The sequence below is a fragment of the Carcharodon carcharias genome, chromosome 7, assembly GCF_017639515.1.
Source record: "Carcharodon carcharias isolate sCarCar2 chromosome 7, sCarCar2.pri, whole genome shotgun sequence".
Lineage (NCBI taxonomy): Eukaryota > Metazoa > Chordata > Chondrichthyes > Lamniformes > Lamnidae > Carcharodon > Carcharodon carcharias.
The window spans coordinates 74,905,114-74,932,031 of record NC_054473.1 but is presented as its reverse complement, the minus strand read 5'-3'; the positions used below and the strand labels follow the sequence as shown (position 1 = coordinate 74,932,031).

The following is a 26,918-nucleotide window of genomic DNA, read 5'->3' as shown; positions in this document are numbered from 1 at the left end:
CATTTTGGCCTATTACACTGTTGGACTGCCTTGCTTTTAAACTCCCCAGAAATGTTTTGATGAAGTCAGGCTGGGCCAGGTACTATAGGAAGGTGTTTGGTGCCTTTCTAGGCCATGGACCTCATTGTGTTTCCTGTGCTCGCCCCAGATAGTGAAGAAGAGTACACGGATGATGACGACATGAGCTGGAAGGTGCGCCGAGCCTCCACCAAGTGCTTAGATGCCATCGTGAGCACTAGGCATGAGATGCTGCAGGAGTTTTACAAGACGGTCTCGCCGGCCCTAATCGGGCGATTCAAGGAGCGAGAGGAGAATGTGAAGGCTGACATATTTCACGCTTATGTCTCTCTCCTGAAGCAGACCAAACCAGTCCAGAGCTGGTTGCAGACTGCAGATGCCTTGGCACAGGGAGATATGCCCCTAATGATGCTCCAACATCAAGTGAGTATTTTCTGAAGGTTGGTATTCTTCCCCAGTGTTCCCTGCTCTTTCCCTTAGTCTTAGCCTGTCATCATAAAACATCCATGCAGGAGCTGAGAGAGTGGAGGGAACTGTACCTCATTCTTTCCTTCCAATCTCAGGGACACTGAGACCAAGCACAGTTCTCTGTCCCTTACTGAGATCACTAACTCAGCACAGACTGGATCAGTCCTAGGTAATTACCAGGCTGGCAGTGAGTGGCATATGTGAAAATAGGTTGTATGTTACAGGCATTGGTAATAGGTCAGTACTAAATTGTACACAGGGCAATAGTTGGGGCACAAATGTCCATAAGGTAGTAACAATACATGGAAGAGCAGCTGAGCAGTAAGTTAGAATTCTTGTAATGATAATGAGCAAATACAGTGTAATAGTAGACTAGCAATGAATTGCTTGCACTGTGTAGAAATGGATTGGGAATAAGTTACATGTGCAGGGTAATAGGTTGGGAATGTGTTACACAGAGGGCAAATCACTTACACAGGGTGATAACAGTCTACAAATTGGTTATACACACAGGGTAATAGTCTGCAAATTAGTTACATGCACAGTGTAATAACAGTTTGCAAATCAGTTACAGACAGGGTAATAGTCTACAAATCATTTACACAGTAACAGCAACCTGCAAATCAGTTACACAAGCAGGGTAATAGTCTACAAATCATTTACACACACAGTAACAGCAGCCTGCAAATCAGTTACACAAGCAGGGTAATAGTCTACAAATCATTTACACACACAGTAACAGCAGCCTGCAAGTCAGTTACACAAGCAGGGTAATAGTCCACAAATCAGTTACAAGCACAGGGCAGCAGCAATCCACAAGTCGTTTATGCGCACAGGGTAGCAGCAATCTGCAAATCTGCATCATGGGGGTTATCATTAATCAGAAACTGAACTGGACCAGCCATATAAATACTGTGGCTACAAGAGCAGGTCATAGGCTGGGAATCCTGTGGCGAATAACTTGCCACCTGATTACCCAAAGCCTGTCCACCATCTACAAGGCATGAGTCAGGAGTGTAATGGAATATTCTCCATTTGCCTGGATGAGCGTAGCTTCATCAAGAAGCTTGACACCATCCAGGACAAAGCAGCCCATTTGATTTGGCACCCCACCCACAAACATTCATTCCCTCCACCACTGACGCACAGTAGCAGCAGTGTGTACCATAAACAAGATGCACTGCAGCAACCCGCTAAGGCTCCTTTGACAGCACCTTCCAAACCCACGATCTACCATCTAGAAGAACAAGGGCAGCAGATAGATGGGAACCCCACCACCTGGAAGTTCCCCTCCAAGTCACTCACCATCCTGACTTGGAAATATATTGCTGTTCCTTCACTGTTACTGGGTCAAAATCCTGGAACTCCCTCCTTAACACCACAGGGACTGCAACAGTTCAAGAAGGCAGCTCATCATCACCCTCTCAAGGGCAATTAGGGATGGGCAATAAATGCTGGCCTAGCCAACGATGCCCACATCCTGTAAATTAATATTTAAAAAGCTACATGGTGTAATAGCAGTCTGCAAATCAGTCACACAGGATAGCTGCATTGACAATTCAGAAATCAACAGAGCAAACCCCGAAAATTTGCAGAACTGCAATGACTATAACTTAACCCCTGCAGCAAAATTGCTTAGTGAGTTTGCGTACCAGTATTGTTGTGATCATGTGCCATCTTTGGTTTACCTTGGAGTGATGTGTAATTACATAGACCTGAATTTTCACTCCCCGGTCGGGAGCGCAGTTGGGAAAGTCCTGGCTCCGTAAACCTGACTTGAGAGAAAGTGTCCCAGGTGTTCATGGGAGTTGGGTGGAGGGGCACAGGTTGGCACAGAGGGAATAAGGGGCCATGGGAGGGGTGGTGGGCTGGAAATGAGGTGGCATGGGTGGTGTATGTAGAATCTGTGGGGGAATGAAGCTTATAAGGCTGTTTTTTTTTTTTTATTGTTTTTCCTTTTTGCAGCTGGATAAAGTGCTGGGTTGCTGAAGCCCGTCTTTCACCCAGCCCACCTCCAGACCTGGCAGACCCTTTGCTCCCTCTGAACTGTTTCCAGGGGGTGACAGGCATGACTCCTGTTAACATCCACCCCCACTCCCGGAATGAAAATGCGTCCATCTGGGGCACTTTCTCCCAAGTTTGGTTTGCAGAGCCAGGGAAAGTTCAAGCCTGTGGAATTACATGTGGTGTCCCCTGAAATCAATCTTAACAGATTGGAGAGTAACTAATTCATGTGACTTTTAAATGTTTTCTCTTCTCCTTCATATTCCTGCTCACTTGCATGTGTATATCCTTTCTTTCGCCCCCTTTTTTTTCTCCTCCCTGTACCCCTTCCCCTGCAGGTACCTAGTATAGTGAAAGCTTTGCATAAGCAGCTCAAGGAGAAGAGCATGAAGACTCGACAAGGCTGTTTCAACCTCCTCACTGAATTGGCCAGTGTCCTACCCGGAGGCTTGTCAGAACATATACCAGCCTTGGTACCAGGTATGAACAATGGCAGCGGTGGAATGCAGTTAACACCTTAGTTCTAAAATAGCTAGGGTGCAGAGAAACTCAAAACAGTAACATTTCCTGGGATTGGTACAGGAGCATACAAACAGGTCATATTTGCAGAAAAGTGGGGCACTGCTTCCTCCCACACATTCTAAATTCCTGATCTCATACATGTTGCTATCTGGAATCCCAACCGGAGGTCACTCGTCACAGGCTGAAGTGAATTACTCAGGCCATCATTATGCAGTTGGCATCAAGGTGACCTCTAGCCTACCGATTTGGCCATGGATTTTGTTTGGTGCTGGGAGGTCTCCAAAACAAAAGGGGAAATACTTCTAAAAGCAGGATTCACAAAACGCTTCTTTAAACTGACGACCCCATAGCTAACTGAGCAAAATAATTATTTAAGAAAAGAAGCATAGAATCAGAAAAGGCAACCCTGACCATCCTGTGCATTCCTTCCACTATCCAACTTATACTTTCATGGCCTCCAGCCAATCCATTTAATCTCTTGAGGAGAGTCCTGTACAAATACTGCAAGATTCACAAAGGTAATCTAGGAAAAAATGGAGGATATTCATTCACCCTCACATCTCTTATGATTCAGCTGACCTGTGACCCTCCACAGACAAGGTGTCTCTTGTATTTAACCATCTTGATTTGTACTTATATTGTGATTACTGTTAATACATATTCAGTTGGGAATGGCATTCAGTTCGATTTTGGGAAAAACTAATTAATTGGGAGTCTGTTGCAAGAGCTGGGAAAAAACGTTCCACTGTCATCAAAGACTGTGTGGTGCCACTATCCTGATTAAGAACTGCATCATGTGGTGTGAAACAGCTACACAGAGCAGTAAAAGCCCAGATTCTGTCCCCAGTCTGTGTTTAGTTAACTGCTCTCATTTGGGACAAGACTGGAGATGCTGTAATTGGCCTTGATGTGCCTCAAGCTAGATTGGACCAAAATTTCCTATCCTGTGATACCTGTTGGGAAGTTCAAACTCTCACTTTGCCCAGGAATGGAAAAAAAGACGAGGATTAAGTGAGACTTGGCATGGAAGTGATCACAGAAAGTGAAGACTGAGTAAGATTTGAGTTCTTAAGAAAACTTGGGAGTAAGAGATAAATCCTGATTTCAGTGCAATGTGCGTGGAGCTGGCAGAAACATTGGTGGATGAGATGTAGGAGCATAGAAACAGGAGGAGAACATCCAGTCCTTCAAGTCTGTTCCACTATTCATTTAGATAATGGCTGATCTGTATCTGCACTCCATCCCACTGCCTTGGCTCCATAACCCTTAACACCCTTGCCTAAAAAATCTGTTGATCTTCATTTTGAAATTTTAATTGACCACCCCCTCAGTGGTGGGGAGAGTTCCCAGATTTTATTGTGTGAAGAAAGGCTTTCTAAAATCACCTCTGAACAGCCTGGCTCTAATCTTAATCTTGTATCCCCTTTTCCTGACACCCCCACCAGAGGAAGTAGGAACAAGAGACAAAAGTTCAGAGGAATACAAAATTTGGTGAGAATAGAATAGAATAGCGGTCTGAAAGGTTGCATTGTGAGAAGGTGATATGAGGTTGGATGTGAGAGGGTTTGTATACCAAATGAATTGCTTTTTCCTTATACCCTGTCCATGCGTGTAAGATGCTTGCAATTAGAGAAATTGACAAATTGAAGTCTTAGTTGGACTTGGATTTTACAAAGAATTAGATTTGTGGAGAAGTGTTTATTTAATAGTATTTGAATGCTCAGTCACAATAAACAAATTCCATTTTCTTCATTTTACAGGCATTATTTACTCTCTCACGGACAAATCAAGTACTTCAAATATGAAGATTGATGCACTGACCTTCTTCCATGTCATCCTTTGCAATCATCCCCCAGAAGTGTTCCACCCTCACATCAAGATATTGCTGCCACCAACAGTAGCCTGCATTAGTGACCCATTCTACAAAATCACTTCTGAAGCCTTGCTTGTGACCCAGCAACTTATAGAGGTGATCCGTCCACTGGGCAAGCCTTGTTCATTTGATGCTAAGCCTTACGTGAAGGATTTGTTTAGTAGCACTTTAAAGCGATTGAAAGCATCTGACATCGACCAAGAGGTGAAGGAGAGAGCAATAGCCTGCATGGGACAGATCATTTGTAATCTTGGAGACAACTTAGGTGCTGATCTGAATCCCACTTTGCAGATTTTCCTTGAACGACTGAAAAATGAGATCACAAGACTGACCACAGTGAAAACCTTGACCCTGATTGCGAGTTCTCCTTTAAAAATTGACCTGCGCCCAATTCTTGGTGAGGGTGTTCCCATCCTGGCCTCCTTTCTTAGGAAGAACCAGCGTGCATTAAAGCTCAGCACCCTAGCTGCACTGGATATTCTGATTAAAAATTATGGTGACAGTCTTAAGCCAGTGATGATCGAATCAGTCTTAAAGGAGCTTCCATCCTTGATTGGGGAGAGTGACATGCATGTCTCCCAGATGGCCATCACCTTCCTGACATCACTGGCCAAAGTCTATCCATCGTCTGTGTCCAAGATTGGCGGGTCCATATTGGTGGAACTATTCAACCTAGTTCGCTCACCACTGCTCCAAGGAGGGGCTCTGAATGCCATATTGGACTTCTTCCAGGCTTTGGTGGTATCCAAGACTCCTAACATGGGCTACATGGAGCTTCTCAAGCAGCTGACAGGAACCATCTATTCATCAGCTCAGTCAGGCGGTGGTGTGGTTTTGCACAAACAGGCTTATTACTCTGTGGCTAAATGTGTAGCTGCACTTACCTCAGCTTGTCCAAAGGATGCCAGTACGGTGGTGAACCAATTTGTCCAAGATGTGAAGAACCCCAAATCCTCTGACTCGGTCCGCTTGTTGGCTCTACTTTCTTTAGGCGAGATAGGCCGCACCATGAGCCTAGGTGCACAAAAAGAGCTCAAGGTGGTCATCCTTGAAGCGTTTTCATCACCTAGCGAGGAGGTAAAGTCAGATGCCTCCTATGCATTAGGAAACATCAGTGTCGGAAACCTCAGCGAATATCTTCCTTTCATACTCAAGGAGATTACCAGTCAGCCCAAGAGACAGTACTTGTTGCTGCACTCATTGAAAGAAGTCATCAGCTCTTCCCCAGCAGACAGTTTGAAACCTCATGTCCAGGATATTTGGGCCTTGCTGTTCAAAAACTGTGAGTGTGCTGAAGAGGGGACTCGGAATGTGGTGGCCGAATGTTTGGGAAAATTAACCCTCATTGACCCGAGCCACCTGCTGCCCAGATTGAAGAAACAACTCACGTCAGGTAACTATAGAACAGGATAAAACCATTGGTACTGTCATAAACTTTAAATAAAGACTTGCATTTATATAGCATTTTCACACCCTCTACATGTCCCAAAGGACTTCACAGCCAATGAAGTAGTTTTGAAGTATATAGTCACTGTTGTAAAACGCAGTTATCAAATGCGAGAGCCCACAAACAGCAGTGTAATATTGAGCAGTTTTTAAAGTTTGTGCTGTGGTAGTCAAAGGTCTAAGGGATATATAAAGATGGCAGGGATCAAGTGGAGGAGTGGGACTATGACTGGATTGCTTCACGGGGAGCTAGGATGTACTTGAAAGCCAAATGGCCTGCTTCTGCATTGTAAGTGACTGTGACTCTAGGACACTGGGGGGAACTCACCTGCTCTTCTTCAAATAATGTCTTTGGATCTTTCATATCCACCTGAGAGGGCAAATAGGGCCTCAGTTTAACATCTCATCTGAAAGTTGGCACTCATGGCAGTGCAGCACTCCCTCAGTAACTGCACCGGAATGCCACCCTAGATGTTTTGCTCAAGTCTTCAGAGTGTAGCTTAAAGAAAATGGCCTCGAAACTCAGAGTTGAGAGTTCTACCCTCTGAGTCCAACACTCATTTTTGATTTGTTTCTCTGTCTGCATCTTCTTTCTGTCCTTCAATACCATGTGGAAATCACAAATCAGGAAGTGCAGCTTTTATCCTTTAACCCAACATTGGAGTACATGAAAGGGTTCTACCTTTGTACATTATGGCTGCTTACTGAGCAGCATTGTCACAGATCCAGAAGCCTGTCTCTTTTTTTTTCTTTCCTTTGCCCCCTCGCTCCATCCTCCACCATGGTTGCTAATGGCATGTGAGGAGGTCTGAACGAGGGAAAAGTATAGATAAGAGTTCTGAATGATGGCTTGGTTGATAAGTGACCAGCAGGGAATGACAAAAATTGATTCCTGATTTGTTTAAGTTAGCTGCTGGAGTTCAAGTGTCCCTGGTTTTGGGAAGAGTGCACCTCAAATTCAAATCTAGAATGTTCCCATACCACCTGCTGGTAACCCATGTACTCCTGGCTCAGGTGTGATGGCTCCCAGAGCCAATAGACTCATTTGTTTGTGCTGACAAAATGAAGCATATCTACTTGAGTAAGGGCAGCTAACACCAATGGACCAGTCCCCTTCATGGGCTATCACCATTGGGAAGGGATTAGGGAGTGAAAAATGGAACAAAAATCACAATGACATAAAGCTCAGATGGAGAAAAGAGTCACCTGTCCCATCATTGCCTGTTTCATCTACAGTCCATGTATGATGATTTAATTTGGACTCCCCTTCCCCCAACCTCTCACCACCAACTATCCATCTCTATTGAAAGGAGCACTTCTACCTCCTCAGCCAAGTGGTGTCAATATTAGCTCTCTCCCTCCCTAATGAGCATAGAGCCAGCTACTTCTGAAAAATGTCATTTGATCCTGAATCGAATAACTTTTCTGGGAGTGAGCCACTATCGTGAGGGAGTTTTTATCCGCTCCCTAATCTTGCTCAAATCTTGCAAATTTTGTGCAAAGGAAGTGCTGAAATCATATTAGCAGATTATTAATGAGTGAGGCTAGGCCTAATGGAGCAGAATTTAACTGTGGTTATTATTGATCGAAATTGACACTGAATGAGCATGCTTTTAAAAGCTGCTGTCTATTCTAAAGAATATTGGATCCAAACTAATTGGCATCAATGACCTGCCTTCCATCATAAGGTCAGAAGTGGGGATGTTTGTTGAAGATTGTGCAACGTTCAGCTCCATTTGTGACTCCTTAGATACTGAAGCAGTTCGTGCCCAATGCACACAAGACCTGGACAATATTCAGGCTTGGGCTGATAACTGGGAAGTAATATTCAGGCCACAGAAGTACCAGGCTGACTATTTCCAACAATAGAGAATCTAACCATCTCCCCTTGACATTCAATGGCATTCCTATTGCTGAATCCCCCACTATCAATATCCTAGGGGTTACCATTGACTAGAAACTGAACTGGACTAGCCATATAAATACTGTAGTTACAAGAGCAGGTCAGAGGCTGGGAATTCTGCAGAGAGTAATTCACCACCTGATTCCCTAAAGCCTGTCCACCATTTACAAGGCACAAGTCAGGAGTGTGATGGAATACTCCCCACTTGCAACACTCAAGAAGCTTAACACCATGCAGGGCAAAGCAGCCCACTTGATTTGGCACCCCATCCACAAACATTCAACATTCATTCCTTTCACAATGTCAGCAGTGTGTATCATGTACAAGTTGCACTGCAGCAACTCACCAAGGCTCCTTAGACAGCACCTTCCAAACCCATGACCTCTACTATCACGAAAGACAAGAGTAGCAGACACATGGGAACACCATCCTGACTTGGAAATAACTCATCATTCTTTTGCTGTCGCTGGGTCAAAATCCTGGAACTCCCTTCCTAACAGCACTGTGGGTGTTACCTACACCACATGGACTGCTGCGGTTCAAGAAGGCAGCTCATCCCCACCTTCTTGAGGGTAATCAGGGATGGGCAATAAATAGATGGACTAATATAAAAATGAAATTGTACAGCAAAGACACAGACTGCTTTCCCTGCAAGTCTATACTGGTCTGTATCTCCACATGAGCCATTTAGTCTCATCTTGCTTTCCTGCTCACTCTCCATGAATATTTCCTTTAAAATAACTTACGAGCTCTGGTTAAGCAAGGATTTGTGGCTGAGAATTCCATTTTCTGTGCACCTTCTGTGAAGATATTATTTCTGACCTTCCCTTTGTCTTTTGTTACTTTCTTAAATGCATGCTCACCCACCAGCCAGTAAAAACAATCTGTTACCATTTACTTATTGAGAACTTTTCATATTCTTGGAGACCTCTGTCAGATCACTCCTTTATCATTTCAACTCTAGTGGGAAAAAAAAACCCTAGCTATTTGTGTTTCTCTTCATAACTGTTAGCCCTCTTCCCAATTACACCCTGGATGTTGCGCCTTTCCCAATACACTTATCCTTCCAGGAATGGGCTGTCAGAACTGCACACAATGATCCAACTGTGGCCTAAATAAGATTTTTATTACTAACTCTTTGCTCTGTACACTGTCTCTTGATTTAAAAAATAAAGCAAGCTTTATTGCTGCCTTTATGGCCTTATCCACTTGATGCCTTCAAATGACCTCTACATCTGCACAGTAAGGTCCACATGTTCCCAGTCACACTTAAAATGTTGGAAAAACTCAGCAGGTCTGGCAGCATCGGTGGAGAAGAAAAGAGTTGACGTTTCGAGTCCTCATGACCCTTCAACAGAACTTGAGTTCGAGTCCAAGGAAGAGTTGAAATATAAGCTGATGTAAGGTGTGTGTGTGGGGGGCGGAGAGATAGAGAGAGAGAGAGAGAGAGGTGGGGGGGGTGTGTGGTTATAGGGACAAACACCACACACACACACACACACACACACACACCCCCCCCCCCACCCCACCTCTCTCTCTCTCTATCTCTCCACCCCCCACACACACATCTTAAACCAGCTTATATTTCAACTCTTTCTTGGACTCGAACTCAAGTTCTGTCGAAGGGTCATGAGGACTCGAAACGTCAACTCTTTTCTTCTCCGCCGATGCTGCCAGACCTGCTGAGTTTTTCCAGGTAATGCTGTTTTTGTTTTGGATTTCCGCAGTTTTTTTTTGTTTTTAACACTTAAAACGTTATTGTTTAAAGTGTATTTCCTTTGCCTAATCCTACATGCAATATGTATTACCTCAGTTTTCCACCTTGAACTGCATCAGCCTGTGCTGCTAGTCTATTGGCTTCCTGCAGTCTTTTACAATCTTTGTCTCAATTTCCAATGCCCGTAGTGTCAGCAGCAAATTTTGATACTCTTCCCTCAATCCCAAGTCATTAATGCATATAAGAGCAGCCCCAGCATGAACCCCTGAAGATTCATGAATCACTCACCATGGGCAGCATAGCACTGGACTGGCAACTTTGAGGTCATGAGTTCAAATCCCACCATGTGTGGTATGTTTGAAATTGAGCTCAATAAATCTGGTAATTTTGTGAGCTGGTATCAGAAAAATTATCATGAAAAGTTTCTGGATTGTCACAAAACTCAACTGAATCAATGCGGTCCCTGGCCTGGGAGTGTTTGATGACTCTGGTTGAGGAAGGAAAGCTGAGGACATTCATCAGAAGAGGATGTATGTCTGTTGCCTTGGTGAGCACAATATTTTCTTAACTGAACTAAAGCTGTTTTATTTTTTATACAGACGATCTCGAGAAAAAAGGTATTGAGTTATGTGAATGTATAATATACTTCCTAAAATTCTTGTAATTCTATAAAAGAAGCAAAAAGCGCCAAACCTCCAGTCATTGGCTGAACCATTTGCTAGCTTGGTTATCAATTACTATTTCAATACCTTTGAATCTTGGGACAACTTAGGCAAATGTCTTTTATGTCAGATGTCTGATGTCCCTTCACCCAACTAGTAGGAAGACGAGAAGGTTAACCCTTTTAGTACAGAGGATGCCATCCAGTGCAGCTTAGATTAACAATTTGATCTGTGACCTTGCTGCTCCGTAGCATTGGACAATTTTGTATCTCCCTTGTTTGAGGTATTTTCCCACTGTTTGGTGTCTAGCAACCCATCTGTGAGGTGATGCTTTGTCAGCCATCTCTCCCATTGTGGAATTATTGGGACCCCACTTGACATTGACAGAGCAAAATCCAGAGCACATAAATACCTGGGACAAGGATATTGAGGTATTTGGAACAAAGGCAGGTAAATGGTTTTGAGCTACAGATCAGCCATGGCTTAATTAAATGGTGGACCAGGATCAAGGGGCTGAATGACCTGCCCCTGTTCCTATGTTCCCAGACCTACCTCTTTCCTCTTTACAGTCAAATAGAAAACCTTTCATGTTCAGAAAAAGATTTTTTTTTCTTTCCTGCCCCACCCTACCCTGGGGCCAACAAAATCATTCCTGTAATGTAAAAAATGATTTGAGGAAAGTTGAGGAAGTTCATTTATGTGTTTCAAGTTTTGAATGCCCCACAGGTTCAGCTTACGCTCGAAGCACAGTGGTGACTGCTGTCAAGTTTACAATTTCAGACCATCCGCAGGGGATTGATCTGCTGCTGAAAGGCTGTATAGGTGAGTTGAAATTGGGAATTGACTTCTGCCAGAAGGTACAAATTAAGGGAGGGTAATGCCCAACTCCCATCTCCTGACAACCTTGTGGTAAAGGCACCAACCAACATAGTGCTGGAACATACAGATCATGAGGTCCCAGTTTCAATCCTCAATCTACACTGGACTCAGTACCCAAGGGCTAAAAGGGGATTAAAAATCGATAGCAGTTGTTCTTATCACTAGCCAGTGGGCCTGGCTGGAATATTCCCATTGCTGAAATGTAGATGTTTGGTGAATACCTGACTCCTTTATACCTACCCGCACACCCACAGTGCTGGGTGGTCTCTCATTACTCTACACCGGTTAGCTCAGCATTCATATGACAAATAGGAACTTGTACAAAACACCAGAGGACAAACCAGTGCGGCGAAAGAGTGAAGGGGGCAGTTGAGGGAGAATGAATTTGATAACAAAGGGGTAGCATCTTCAGGGGAAATGTGTTTTGGGAGATTGTTAACAGTTTTTATGAGGCGCAGGGTGTAATTGAGGGGACAATGGCAGTTGAAAACTTTCTTGTGTAGACAGTGCCACTACAATAGAATGTTCTAGATGAGTAAAGAAAGAACTTGGATTTATACAACACCTTTCACTGCCTCAGGGCATCTCAGAGCACTTTACAACCAATGAAATACTTTTGAAGTGTAGTCACAGTTGTAACACAGAAAACAAAGCTGCCAATTCTCCCACAAGCAGCAATGTGGTAAACGCCAGATAAGTTGTTTCAGGTATGGTTTGAAGGATAACTGTTGGCCAGGAGAAAACGTTCTTGTGCTTGCTCCAATAGTGCTGTGGAATCTTTTATGTTCACATGAGAGGACAGGTGGGACCTGGGTTTAGGGTCTCATGCAAAAGACATCCCCTCTGACAGCCTGGTTTATGTGTTCAAGTCTCTGGACTTGAACCCATGACCTCCTGACTGAGAGGGAGAGTGCTACACTCTCTGAGCTCTCCCTTGACAGTTGGCAGATGATAATCTTGGCACAGTCTGAAATGTTGCAGGAGTGCTGAATGCTAGGTGTAACTTTGATGGATTGAGCCCACAATTGCAGCCATGTTTATAGTGTTTACATATGCTGCACCATGGACCCTGAATGAAAGGAGTGTAAGAACTAGACTCTGTTCAGTCAGCTTCAGCCAGGTGGTGAATGGGTGTGCTGCCATTTTGCTGTCCAGCGACTTCTTTTGCCAAGGTTTCTCCTCGCGAACCAGCCCTTCCAGAAGGCATTAACTCCTTGCTGGGATTCAATTTTGAGAATGTTTGGTGCTCTGCAGCATGCTGCCCTAGTAGCTGTTCCTTATGTGAGTTTGGACACTTGGGGCTGATGAAATGCATCTGGAGATTTGGCTGCCCACTTTACCCTCTGCTCAGTTTTTGTTTCCATTGACAGCTGCCTGTTCACTGTTGTCTGTTTTGTACAGATACCAGGCACACTTGAACCCCTGGAATGTTGCCAACTTGTTAAACCAAGGGATCACAGCAACCGAACCTAACCCTGTTCTCGCCTGAGACTCCAACACGTGCATTTCTGGTTCAGCCCACTAGACAATTTTCCAATTTCACACATGGTCTCCTCTGCCTGAGGGGCTTTGAATTCATCAGTTTGTCATTGGTAGGTTGACAGGCCTGGGAAGGGCTCTGTCCCATGCCGAGCAGGGCAGCAACACCAGCCATTGGGAAAGTTTAATCTAAAAAAGGGAATGACATGCTGTTCTGCAGTCGTTAATGTTTATCTTTTTTTTTAAACAGGAGATTTCTTGCGGACCCTAGAGGACCCAGATCTTAACGTCCGACGTGTTGCCTTGGTGATGTTCAACTGCGCGGCTCACAATAAGCCTTCTCTGATCAGGGACTTGCTGGAGACGGTGCTTCCACAGCTGTACAATGAAACCAAAGTCAGAAAGGAGCTCATCAGAGAGGTAAGCATGTCACACAGAAGGTTTGAAAAGATGAAAGATAAAGCACCTAATATGACCATGCCATATCCTAAATGTGACAGCCAAGTTGTTCACAGCAAGGTCCCAAAACAACAATCTGGTAATGACCACAAAACAGATAAATATTGACCAGAACACTGGGCATAACTCCCTTGCTATTCAGTATAGCATTGTGGCATCTTATGTCCAAATGAGAGGGCAGATAGAGCCATTTAACATTTCATTTGAATACCTCTGACAGTGCTGCACTGTCTCACCGGAATATCCATTGGACTTTAGGCTCAAGTGTCTGGAGTGGGACTTGAGCCCATAACCTCCTGACACTGAGGCGTGAGTGCTATCACAGAACCACAGTTCAGAGGAGGGGCACAGACACCCTCCTAGTGGATCCAAATGCAATATTGGGGAAGTAGGTAAGGGGTTGAAAAATGACGTTGCCGAATCAGTTACATCTTCCTGTCCTCGTGAGAATGGCTATGTCTTCTTAGAGTGTGACCACTCCACCCATCTCTTGGGGGTGTAGGGCAGGAAATCCCTAGTATGACAGGTCTCCACTACTGCTTTGTGGCTGGGAATTATACATCTAGGCATCCGTCGCAAAAGAGAGCAAAATCAGCCCTTTATTGTGCATGTCAATTTTCCATCTTTAGGACTGTGGTGATCTAATTCTGTAAATATTATTCTTGTGTAATTTTAGTAGGAATAATGACTGATGAAGTATAAAGGACATTCATACATATCCTATTATGGATATAAGTTCAGATCATTGTCTCCTTATGGCAAAAATTAAGATGGAAACTGAAAATACGAAAGAAGAAAAAGACATGCGACCATTTAGACCCTAACATGTTGAAGGATGAGAACATCGGAGGGTTATTCGCTCTTAAAATCAAAAAACAAGTATGAATGTCTCAGGATTGAGGAAACAGCACAAATGTCAGAATAAGAAATAGAAAGCAAATGGAAAAATATGAAAGAGAGTATACAACATATTGCAAAGGAAATATTACCAAAATGGAAAAGAACATACAAATTAGGAGCAGGAGTAGGCCATTCGGCCCTTCGAGCCTGCTCCGTTATTAAATAAGGTCATGGCTGAACTGATTGTAATTTCAACCCCACATTCCTGTCTATCCCCCTTGTTAATCAAGAATCTATCTAGCTCTGCCTTAAAAATATTCAAAGACTGCTTCCACTACCTTTTGAGGAAGAGAGTTCCAAAGACACTCTGCCCCCTGAGAGAATTTCTCCTCACCTCTGCCTTAAATGAGTGCCCCCTTATTTTTAAACAGTGACCCCTAGTTCTAGATTCACCCACAAGAGGAAACATCCTCTCCACATCCACCCTGTCAAGACCCCTCAGGATCTTAAAGGTTTCAGTCAAGGTGGTGGATAACAGATGAGATACTAACAATAGTAATAGAAAGAGGAATTAAAAAAAAACACATCTGTGTATGATGAAATTGAAGACAAAATAAAGAATGCATGTAGGCAGGCTAAAGAGATGCATGATGAAGTATTCGAGCTGGAAAGAAATCACAAAATGAGTTATGCACCAGAAGGTGAAATCTTTAATGGATAGAAAGGGATAACAATAGATTGTGGGTGCCTAAAAGACAAAGATGGTTAAAATATTGTTTGAAAGGGATGCAGTAGCAAAAACGTGGACAGAATATATAAGTGAATTGTACGATGATCCTAATTAAGAGAATCCTCAAGAAATAGAGGCAAACGATATACCAAACGTTACGGTGTCAAAGGTAAAGATTGCTTTAAAATTGAGGACAGGGAAAGCTCCAGGCATAGGTGAAGTAACAACAGAATATCTAAAAGCCCTTGGAGAAACAGAATTAACATGATAACAGTGATAATTTTGTGATCAAATATATACCAAAGGATACATTCCAAGCGACTTGAGACATTCATTATTCGTTAAGCTACCTGAGAAACCAAAAGCAGTAGAGTGCAATAATTTTAGAGCTATAAGCTTAATGAGTCATCTCATTAAATTGATCTTGAAAATCAAAATAGAAATAAATAGTGACACATTTGAAGCAGAAATTGATGAAAGGCAGTCTGGATTTAGACCTGGAGTAGAAACCAGAAAGGGACTATTCAACCAAAGAACAATCTTTGATAAATATCTAGAAGTAAACAAGAACATTTTACATATGCTTCAGGGCCTGTGAAAAAACATTCAATTGTGTTTATCACCAAAAGCTAATGGACATGTTGCTGAAATGTGACGTTGACAGTAAAGATGTGAGAATTATTGGGAGCAAATAGAGAGCATCATAGAAGATGGACAATCGGATAGGTTTCAAGTGAAGTCGAGTAGAATAAGGCTGTGTACTGTTGTCAAAATTATTCAGTCTGTACACACAATATTCAATGAATTAGATGTACTTCCAGGGGTAAAAATTGGAGGCTAGAACAGAGCAAACTTGCGGTATATTGATGACATAGCGCTACTTGCAAAATCGGAAGAGGTCCTACAAAATATCTTGGATCAAGTAAAATCTAGAAATTTAGAATATGGATTGAGTATGAACACCAAGGTGACAAAAATAATGGTAGTTTGAAGGAATACATTAGAAGAAACTAGCGTGAAGACTGAAGTGGATGGTGTCACACTGGAACAAGTAGATAAGTTTGTCTATTTAGAACAAATGATAACAGAAGATGGTAGATGCGATGCTGAAGCCAGAAGAAGGGTAGTAATAGCCAGAAGTAATTTTGTGAAGATGAAGTTTGTGCTAACAAGAAAACTCAAACTTGTAACAAGGACAAAACTCATAAGATGCTACATTCTATCTACTTTTCTGTAGCCTCGGAAACCTGGGCAATAAATAAAGATCTGTGGTAGAAAACAGAGGTCTTTGAAATGTGAATGCTAAGATGTATGCTAAAAATTCCATAAACTGACCATAAGACCAGTGAAGAGATGGTTAAAACTACAAGAACAAAAAGAACTCTTAAGTGACATCCAGATAAGAAAGCGTTGGTATTTCAGCCATTCAATCAGCTGAAAAGCTACAGAGATCTCTTCTCGAGGGTGAAAGAGGGGTCACCATAGGTGTAGTTGGATGACAGATGTCTGAGTGGTTGCAGATGAGCTACAGTGTCTGTATGAGGATGACACAAGACAGATGAGTATGACATACTGTGACAGCAGATCTCCTGGCAGGATTAGCTACAGGCAGCAGCAATGAATGATGAAATCTGAACTTGTTTACTGTGACTGATTTACACACCCACCATGTTAATCTTCCATTACTTGTGTTTTGTGTAATTACCCTGGGTTTCCTGACTAATCCCTCCATTTCTTCCCAGGTAGAAATGGGACCTTTCAAACACACGGTAGATGATGGGCTTGACATTAGGAAAGCTGCTTTTGAATGCATGTACACCTTGTTGGACAGCTGCCTCGATAGGCTGGACATCTTTGAATTTCTGAACCATGTGGAAGATGGCTTAAAGGATCATTATGACATCAAGGTAAATGAGTTTATCCATAAATGCCAAACGTGAGCTGTGTGAGCAATGGACAGAGGCACAGTAATGGGCAGTTGATAGACAGAGGGGTGGTGACAGGCAGATGAAGGGCAGTGTGGTGCCAAGCAGAGGCATGCTCCTGGGTGGGCGAGGGCAGAGGCGAGGTGACAGGTGGGTGAGGGGCAGCAAGGGGCAGAGGTGAGGTAAAGGTGGGTGGTGGGCAGAGGCGTGACAGCTGAGCAGATGTGTGGTGGCGGGCAGAGTTGACGGGTGGGCAGAGGTGCGATGACAGGCAGACGGCAGGCAGAGGCGAGGTGACGGGACAGGGGGGTGATGAGCATGGGTGTCCTCTGCTGGTAAGTCCTTCAAAATGAACCGATTTGAGACTGCGAGAAACTAATCTTAGAACCCTTAGAATCTAGTGCAAGAGAAGGGACATGCAAGTCCCTTCACTCTGTGCTGTGTTCATACTCTGGTAGCAGATACATAAAGACACTTGGTTAACCCGACTTACAGATGGTGATCAGACTCTGGTGACCTGCCGCTTGGCCCCGCCCAACCTGGTAATGTGAATTTTACTTTCTCGTTCCTTCTAAACAGCTTCACTTTTCTTCTTGTTCCTGCAGATGCTGACTTTCATCATGTTAGCGCGATTGTCAGCCGTTAGCCCCAGTGCCGTGCTCCAGAGGTTAGACAGGCTGGTGGAACCCCTGCGTGCAACCTGCACTACTAAGGTAAGTTTTTATTTGTTCATAGGATGTGAGCATTGCTGGGAAATGCAGCATTTGTTGCCCATCCCTACTTTCGCTTGAGAAGGTGGTGTTGAACTGCCTCCTTGAACTGCAGCAGTTCATGTGGTGTAGGTACACAGTGCTGTTCAGAAGCGAGTATAATGTTATTGACCAAGTGACACTAAAGGAGCAACAATATAGTTCCAAGTTAGGATGTTATGTGGCTTGGAGGGGAACTTGCAATAGTGGTCTTCCCATCTGTCTGCTATCCTTGACCTGTCGTAGAAGGCTTAGTGAGTTGCTGTAGTGCATTTTGTATGTGGTACACACTGCTTCCACTGTGTCGATGATGGAGGGAGTGGATGTTGAAGGTGGTGGACAGAGTGCAAATCAAGTGAGGTGCTTTGTCCTGGATGGTATTGAGCTTCTCGAGTGTCGTCTGAGCAGGCAAGTGGAGAGTATTGTATCATACTCCTGACTTGTACCTTGCAGGTGGTGGAAAAGCTTTGGAGAGTCTGGAGGTGAGTTACTTAGTGCAGAATTCCCAGCCTCTGACCTGCTTTTGTAGCCACAGTATTTATGTGGCTAGTCTGATTTAGTTTCTGGTCAATGGTAACCCCTAGGATGTTGAGAGTGAGGGATTCATTGATGGTAATACCAATAAATGTCAAGGGGTGATGGTTAAGTTCTCTCTTGTTGGAGATGGTGATGCAGCAATGTCCTGGGGTTGAGATAATTGATCCCCAACAAGTCCTTGCCAGAGATTGCTGAACACTGTTTAGTGAGGATTAAAGTAATATCTACATGGATAATTGGCCAGCAATATGCATGTTGGATTTACATCTTCTGTCCCACCCTCCCAGGGGTAAGAGAATATAACTGAAATGAAGCTGAGACAGAGTTGGTTGTAATGTACTGGAGGGAGTGGGCTAAATGCACTAAATGTCCTTCCCTCATTCAGTATTTCCTGCCTTATCGTAATGAGCAGAGCAGGTGATTGTCCAAGGTGAAGCCTTTTCATGAGTCTTGCGCTCTCTCTCTCTCTCTCTTACTCTGGTGGTCTGTTCTTCACCTATGGCTCAGTGGCAGCATCCTTATGTTGCTATCCCACTCTCTTGACACCTATCTCTCACTAAACCATTACCCCCACGAAAAAGCATCAAATCATTGTTTCCAAAACCATCACTGACCTCATCTGCTCTGGAAATCAGTCCTCAACCCTCGAGAGCCCACTTCTACCTCCTGTCCAAGATCCACAGAGAGGACTGCCCTGATAGAGTCATCACTTCAGCCTGTTTTTGCCACATGGAACTGATTTCTTCCCAATACGTGTCTCATTTTTTTTCTCCGCTTGTTTAGCCCCTACCCATTATCCTGCTATACCTCCATTCCCCCACCAGGATAGTCTTCCACTGCTGCTTCCTTGAATGAAGGCCCAACTAGTCCCCATCCACCGCCACCCTCCAACCGGCTGAACTAGTCCTTACTTGGAACTTTTAATTCCACTCACTTCCTCCAAATAGGATAGAATAGAATTGTTACAGCACAAAAGGCCATTCAACCCATGTCTCCATGGCTCCCCTAAGGAGCAATTCACATATTCCTCCTTTTCAGATAGTTAGAAAATGTAGAAAAATTTATGGCTCCCATTGTGACTGCACTGGCTGAAAAATGAGCCACCCAGCCTAATCCCATTTTCCATCACTTGGTCCTTAGCCCTGGAGGTTACAGGAGTTCAGATGCATATCCAGACACATTTTTAAATGAGCTGAGGGTTTCTTCCTCTACTGCCCTTTCAGGCAGTGAATTCTAGATCCCCATCGTCCTTTGGGTGAAAAAAAATTCTCCCCTCTAATCCCTTTATCAATTACTTTAAATCTATGCCCCTAGTCACTGACCTCTCTGCTAACTTCTCCTCATTTGCTCTATCCAAGCCCCTCACAATCTTGTACACCTCAATCAAATCTCCCCTCAAATAAAACAGGTTCCTATAGCACACCTATGCGTAACAGCTATTTGCCTTGAAATAGGTGGAATTGTTTCACTTGTAGTCGGCTCCCCTGCCTCACTACTTTTTTGGTACATTGATGACTGTAATGGTGCTGTTTCCTGCTCTTGACCTGAACTAGAAAATGTCATCAACTTTGCTCCAAATTTCAAACCTCCCTTCTTCTACTCTTCCCTTCCTTCCTCAACTTGTCTGTCTCCATTTCTGAAGATAATCTATCAACCTATATCTATTTATTCCTAAAATAAAGAGCAAAATACTACAGATGCTGGAAATCTGGAATAAAAAGAGAAAAATGCTGGAAAAACTCAGCTGGTCTGCCAGCATCTGTAGAGAGAGAAAAACAGAGTTGATGTTTTGAGTCTATATGACTCTTCAGAGCTAAAGAGAAGTAGAAAAGTGATGGATATTATACTGTTTGGAGCAAGGTAGGTCAGGGATAGATGGGAGCTAAGGAGAAAGTTGACAAAGATGTCATGAATACAGACAAAGGGAGTGTTAAAGACTAAAGATGATAGTGGCATAAAGGTAAGATAGCAGAATGCGTTAATAGCAGAACAAGGATCAGCACGCTGTGAAATCATGAAAACAGTGACAGATGAACCTATGGATTTGGGGGGGAAAGGATCAAAAAATGAGCCAGAAAATGTGAATAAATAAATTTTAAAAATGATTGGATTAAAAAAGGGGTAAAGACGGAGGAGAGAGTTCATGGTCTGAAGTTGTTGAACTCCATGTTAAGTCCGGAAGCTGTAAAGTACCTAATCAGAAGATGAGGTGCTGCTCCTCCAGTTTGTTTTGGGCTTCACTGGAACATTGCAGCAGATCAAGGACGGACGTGTGGGCATGAGAGCAAGATGGTGTGTTGAAATGGTAGGTCTGGGTCATGCTTGCGGACTGACCGAAGGTGTTCCGCAAAGCAGTCACCCAGTCTGCATTTGGTCTCCTCTACATTGGGGAGACAGCATTGGGAGCAGCAAATGCAGTAGACCAAATTGAAGGAGGTGCAAGGGAAGTAATGCTTTACCTGAAAGGAGTGTTTGGGGCCTTGGATGGTGAGCAGGGAGGAAGTAAAGGGGCAAGTGTTGCACCTTCTGAGATTGCATGGGAAGTTGCTGTGGGAGGGGGATGAGGTGTTGGTGGTGATTGAGGAGTGGACCAGGGTGTCATGGAGGAATGGTCCCTATGGAATGCTGACTGGGTGGTGAGGGGAAGATGTGCCATCATGCTGGGGTTGGTGAAAATGGCTGAGGATGATCTTTTGAATGCGGAAGCTGGTGAGGTGAGAAGTGAGGACAAGGTGGACCCTGTTACAGTTCTGGGAAGGAGGGAAGGGGTGAAGGCAGAGGTGCAGGAGATGGGTCAGATACATTTGAGGGCCCTGGAAACCACAGTGTGGGGAGCCCTCAGTTAGGGCAGAAGGAAGACATGTCAGAAGCGCCGTTTTGGAAGGTAGCATCATTGGAACAGATGCGACGGAGGTGGAGGTACTGGCAGAATGGGATGGAGTCCTTAAAGGAAGCAGGGTTTGAGGAGCTGTAGTCGAGGTAGCTGTGGGAGTCGGTGGGCTTGAAGTGAATATTGGTAGACAGTATCACCACCAATGGAGTCAGAAGCCCAGGAAGGGAAGTATTGGAGATGGAACATGTGAAGGTGAGAGAGGGGTGGAAATTGGAAGCAAAATTGATGTATTTTTCCAGGTCCAGATGAGAACATGAAGTGGCACTGATACAGTCACTGATGTACTAAAAAGAGTTGTGGGAAGGAGCTGGAGTAGAACTGGAACAAGAGATGTTCCACACACCCCATAAGGAGACAGGGATAATTGGGGCCCATGGGGGACCCATAGCCATACATTTTATTTGAAGGAAGTGAGAACAGTTGAAGAAGAAATAGTCCAATGAGAGAACAAGTTCAACCAGGTGGGGGAAAGCGGTGGTGGATGGGGACTTTTTGGGCTCTGTTCAAAGAAGAAGTGGAGAGCCCTTAGACCATCCTGATGGGGGCTGGAGGTGGAGGAATTGGATACCCATAGTGAAGAGGAGGTGGTTCGGGCCGGGAAACTGGAAGTTGTTATGATGTGTGATGCCAGAGGAATTGTAAATGTAGTTGGGAAGAGACTAGACAAGGGGAAAGGGAATGGAATCAAGATAGGAAGAAGTAAGTTCCGTGGATTAACCAGGACAGTTCTGTTTGTGGATTTTGGGAAGGAGGCAGAAGCAGGCTGTCCGGGGGTGAAACACTGAGGTTGGAAGCTGTGGAGGGAAGATCACCAGAGGAGGTAAGGTCTGTGACAGTCCTGGAAACAATGGCTTGACGTTTGGTGTTGGGGTCATGGTTCAGGGGAAAGTAGGAAGAAGTATCTGAGAGTTGGCACTCTGCCTCTGCAAGGTAGAGGTCATTAGCCAGACAACGACAGCATCTGCCGGCAAGGGTGACAACTTTGCAGAATACCTTCACTCAGTTGTAAGCATGACCCAGATTTTCGTGTCACTTGCCATTTCAACACACCATCTTGCTCTCATGCCCACATGTCCATCCTTGGCTTGTTGCAATGTTACAGTGAAGTCCAACGCAAACTGGAGGAACAGCACCTCATCTTCTGATAAGGCACTTACAGCCTTCCAGATTTAATATTGAGTTCAAAAACTCTAGACCATGAACTCTTTCCTGCATTTTTACCCCTTTTTTAATCCAATAATTTTATTTATTTTTTTTATATTTTTTATCCTTTTACCCCAACACTCCCCACCCCCAACAGGGCCATCTGTCACTTGTTTTTGATTTGCTTTAATGGAGCACTGACCTTTGTTCTGCTGTTAACACATTCTGCCATCTTCACTCTATGCCACTATCAGCACCTTCTTTAGTCTTTAACACTACCACTAACACTCCCTTTGTCCTGTGCCCATGACATCTTTGTCAAATTTCTCCTTAGCTCCCACCTATCCCTGACCTTCTATTTTGCTCCACCTGCTCCATGCCCTCTTAAACATTTCTACTTATCTTCAGAGCTAAAGAGTCACACAGATGCTACCAGACCTGCTGGGTTTTTCCAGCATTATCTGTTATTTCAAACTCCTAAAGCTACCTTGACTGCAACTCTACCCTCTGTGCTTCTTGTAAGGACTCTATTCCATTCTCCTAGTTTCTCCATCTCTGGCACATCAGCTCTGACAATACCACCTTCCACACCAGTGCTCAAAGCCAATATCTCTATCTGCTCAAGTGAGGAACTCCCTCCCTGCAAACCCCCAATCAAACGTTGTTAACCAGGTCCTCGATCGTGTCTCTTCCATTTCCTTCACTTCTGCTCTCATCCCCTTGATATCATTCATAAAATGAAGTGTCCAAAAACTGGACAGTGTTCTAACTGTGACCTAACCAATGATTTGTGTCAATTTAACATGACCTCGATTTGACTCTTGTTTGTATTTCAGCAAATTTCCCCCTAAGGGTGGACATGGCACTGAGAGGGTAGAGTATAATGCTGTTTACAGGGAGCTGAAAGGTTAGAGTATAATGCTGTTTACAGGGAGCTGAGTGGGTAGAGTATAATGCTGTTTACAGGGAGCTGAGAAGGTAGAGTATAATGCTGTTTACAGGGAGCTGAGCGGGTGGAGTATAATGCTGTTTATAGGGAGCTGAGAGGGTAGAGTATAATGCTGTTTATAGGGAGCTGAGAGGGTAGAGTATGATGCTGTTTACAGGGAGCTGAGAGGGTAGAGTATGATGCTGTTTACAGGGAGCTGAGAGGGTAGAGTATGATGCTGTTTACAGGGAGCTGAGAGGGTAGAGTATAATGCTGTTTACAGGGAGCTGAGAGGGTAGAGTATAATGCTGTTTACAGAGAGCTGAGAGGATCGAGTATAATGCTGTTTACAGAGAGCTGAGAGGGTAGAGTATAATGCTGTTTACAGAGAGCTGAGAGGATCGAGTATAATGCTGTTTACAGAGAGCTGAGAGGATTGAGTATAATGCTGTTCACAGAGAGCTGAGAGGGCAGGGTATGATGCTGTTTACAGGGAGCTGAGAGGGTAGGGTATGATGCTGTTTACGGGGACTTGAGAGGGTAGAGTATGATGCTGATTACAGGGAGCTGAGAGGGTAGGGTATGATGCTGTTTACAGGGAACTGAGAGGGTAGAGTATAATGCTGTTTTGCCGTCTTTTACAGGTGAAGGCTAACTCAGTGAAGCAGGAATTTGAGAAGCAGGACGAGCTGAAACGCTCAGCCATGAGGGCGGTAGCAGCTTTACTCACCATCCCAGAGGCTGAGAAGAGTGCGCTGATGGCAGAGTTCCAGTCACAGATCCGGTCCAACCCAGAGATGGCGGCCATTTTTGAAAGCATTCAGAAGGACAACACATCAGCGAATAGTACAGAAACAATGGACATCAGCTAAAAAAGCAAACGAAAAGGATCTAAACAAGATGCTTTGGCTTCATAACTAACTCCTGTGTGAAATATTATTTATATCTTGCCATTTGTTTTTTTTTCTGTTGTTGCAGCCCCTCCTATCAGCACAATGACTGGTATGGGCTGGCTGTCTGTGTTGCCTTTGCATGACTTTTGTTTCTGGATGTTAGTGACTCACAATACGGTCCATATAGTGTCCCCCTCCACCACACCCAGCACCCAGTACTGTGTTGGAATGTTGGGGATTTTGAGGTGACTGATGGTCGTAGTTGGACTCGCTCTCCCCATTGGGAAGAAAGGGCAAACTGGGCTTTGAGAGGGAGAGATTGAAGGGTCCCAATGAACATCACTCAAGTGACCTCATAAGGCACAAAATGAAGCCGCTGAATTGGAAATATGTCTGTGCATCTCGTCGCCCTAACCAAAGAAGATTTTCAAATTTGGTGATTGTATGCTCGCCCCAAGTACTGACCTGAATTCTACCATCTCAATCGTGGGATGACTGATTCAATGCATGTTCAGACCTCTGTTCTGGATGTAGTGCTCACAGTACAATCTGGGAGGCTCGACCACCTACCAGGTGAGAATTCTGGGCTGCCAGTACCAAGTAATGGTTGCATTTGGACCCTTCTCTAGAGGAAGGCAGAAAAAAACTAATTTTTGGAAGAGAGGCGTATGGGTGAGGAATTAGGCTGGGAGGGGAAAGGACAGTCAACTTAAATGAACAAGACTGCTGGAAGACAGTTACCAGATTAATACAGTCCCATGGTGTGACCTCGAGTAACGTCAAGTGTGTTGGCACAACAATAACCTATGTAAATGCAACCTGACCATTGCTATTCTGTATGGATGAACCCTTTTTCATCACATTGGCCTGGCAATCCTGGGTACTTTCAATGATGTCACATGTTGCTGTGAGCACCACTGCCTTACTGCCGTATATTTTCCTAGGATAATCGTGCAGGCTATTGAGCGTTCCATTTGGAACAGCCAAGATTGGGGAATGGTCTAGTCTAGTTGTGAAGCCCAGCTCTATGCTTCATGGTGTTGATACACAGCAACCAGCACTGTCCCCAGACTCTACTGTTGTAAAATACAGATCTCCAAATCTGTTTCATAGTCATGGGCTCCTCCAATTCATGATGGTCACCACTATGGTTCAGAAAGGTATAATTCAGGAATGTACAAAACAGATTTTTCCAATCCTGTTTGCATTTCTTTATCCCTGACGGAACAGCCAAGTTCTCCTGGTGAGGAACTTCGGACTGAGACAAGCTGTGCTTAGGTGACTGTTTTAGTCCTTGCAGACTCTACCATTGAGGGGAAAATCATTTGTTTCAAAGCATTTCAATTTAGCATGTGGGAGTAGTTTATTGGGAATGAAAATGGTGAATTGCTGATGCAAGCAGATCAACCCCCTCCCCTTCTATAAATGAAACAATTAGACTTGGTGCTGACAGATTGCAACTAAAGCAAATGCATATTCTACTCCTTTGCCCTCTGGCACAGCTAATTATGCTAATGCTAAATGTCATGTGATGCAACACCTTGCTCTACATTCTATCTTTTAAGAAATAAAATTAGTGAATTGGATGGAAGATGGTCCATTCACTACAATGCACTGTTAAACCTGGGATCCTGAAGTGAAGCAGTCTACTTGGGCTCCCAGTGTCAATTTTCAGGTATTCATCAGTATTGGATTTGGGAAGTTTAACAACAATGGGAGAGATTGGGTGCAATGATGATGATCAGCATCTAGATGTCTCCAGCACAGCTTGTAAATATATCATCCATTAGTTACCAAATGCATTACTGGCATCTAGTGTCATATGCTAATACTGTGGCAGCTGTCACATACACAGAACTGTGTTGGCATACTGCCTGATATTAGGTCTATTTGATCTTTCAGTTGTGCCCAGTTGAAATGTTGGCTGCCCATCAAGCACTGGACCAGATGGGGTGCTGCTAAATAGGTCTTCTGGTATCTTGGATCTATAAGCTTAACATGCGAAGATGACTTGAACAGTTTGCAAGCTATAAATGTGATGTTTTGAATCTGATCAGCTCAAAAGTACTGGAAAACTGCCACAGAAAGCAATATAGTGACTCATTTGCAACTTTTCCAGTTTTTTTTTAAAGTCAAAGGCAACTGTCAATATGGAGTGTTATATTAAAAGTTCATGAATATTTTGGAGCAAGTGGTATTATAAAAATAAAGGTTGAAGCACGGGGTGTTTGTGCAGGCTGTTACTGTATGTTGTGCATGCCTTATTAAGAGGTGTGGGAGATCCTCCTCCATTCGAGTCAATTTGCATGCTGCACAAGTTGCAGCCTGTTTGATATATTGTCTCAAGTGGTTGAACCAGTATCATTGAAGGGAAAGCAGCTCAAGGTAAGTGACTTGCATCATACTGACTTCCCTGCCCACTGCCTCTTTCACAGCAGATGACTCGTGTCAAGAACTCAGCAGGTTGGTGATTGACCTACCACTTGATAATGCGCACCAGTGTGGCAGTATTCATTTTCAGCTGATGCCCATGGATCTTAAAGATGAACCAAGTCCCCAGAGTGCTCTTTTGATGCTGACTTCACCCCCACTTTACTTCCAAACCTTCACAAAGACAGTTTTCCATCACAAACATTGCTGTTGGCTTCCCATCTGTAAGACCATTGCCATCTTGCTTACTCATTCAGCCAACAGTGTGGTATGGGACAGATTGTCAAGTAAGACCATGCTTTGTTTCAGCTTGTACTGTTCACTTGTCCTTGAGATGGGAGTGCACCGTCATCTCGGAGGGGATGGGGGTAGGAAAAGTGACCAAATATTGGCATGCAATGCACCTAGTGCTTACATTGG

General features: G+C 44.0%; 1 protein-coding gene across 1 annotated transcript in view; it reads left to right on the top strand.

Annotated features, from left to right (window-relative positions):
• The window catches only part of LOC121279944 (cullin-associated NEDD8-dissociated protein 1-like), a 57,399-nt gene extending 31,108 nt beyond the window's left edge, over positions 1–26,291 (top strand). Inside the window, exons 8-15 of the mRNA XM_041191533.1 lie at positions 149–441; positions 2,829–2,970; positions 4,773–6,278; positions 11,340–11,435; positions 13,222–13,391; positions 16,743–16,907; positions 17,531–17,638; positions 23,820–26,291. Of these exons, the coding sequence (XP_041047467.1) occupies positions 149–441; positions 2,829–2,970; positions 4,773–6,278; positions 11,340–11,435; positions 13,222–13,391; positions 16,743–16,907; positions 17,531–17,638; positions 23,820–24,047 (2,708 nt within the window). The 3' untranslated portion in view covers positions 24,048–26,291. The remainder of the gene's footprint in view (positions 1–148; positions 442–2,828; positions 2,971–4,772; positions 6,279–11,339; positions 11,436–13,221; positions 13,392–16,742; positions 16,908–17,530; positions 17,639–23,819) is intronic.
• The last annotated feature ends 627 nt before the right edge of the window (positions 26,292–26,918 follow it).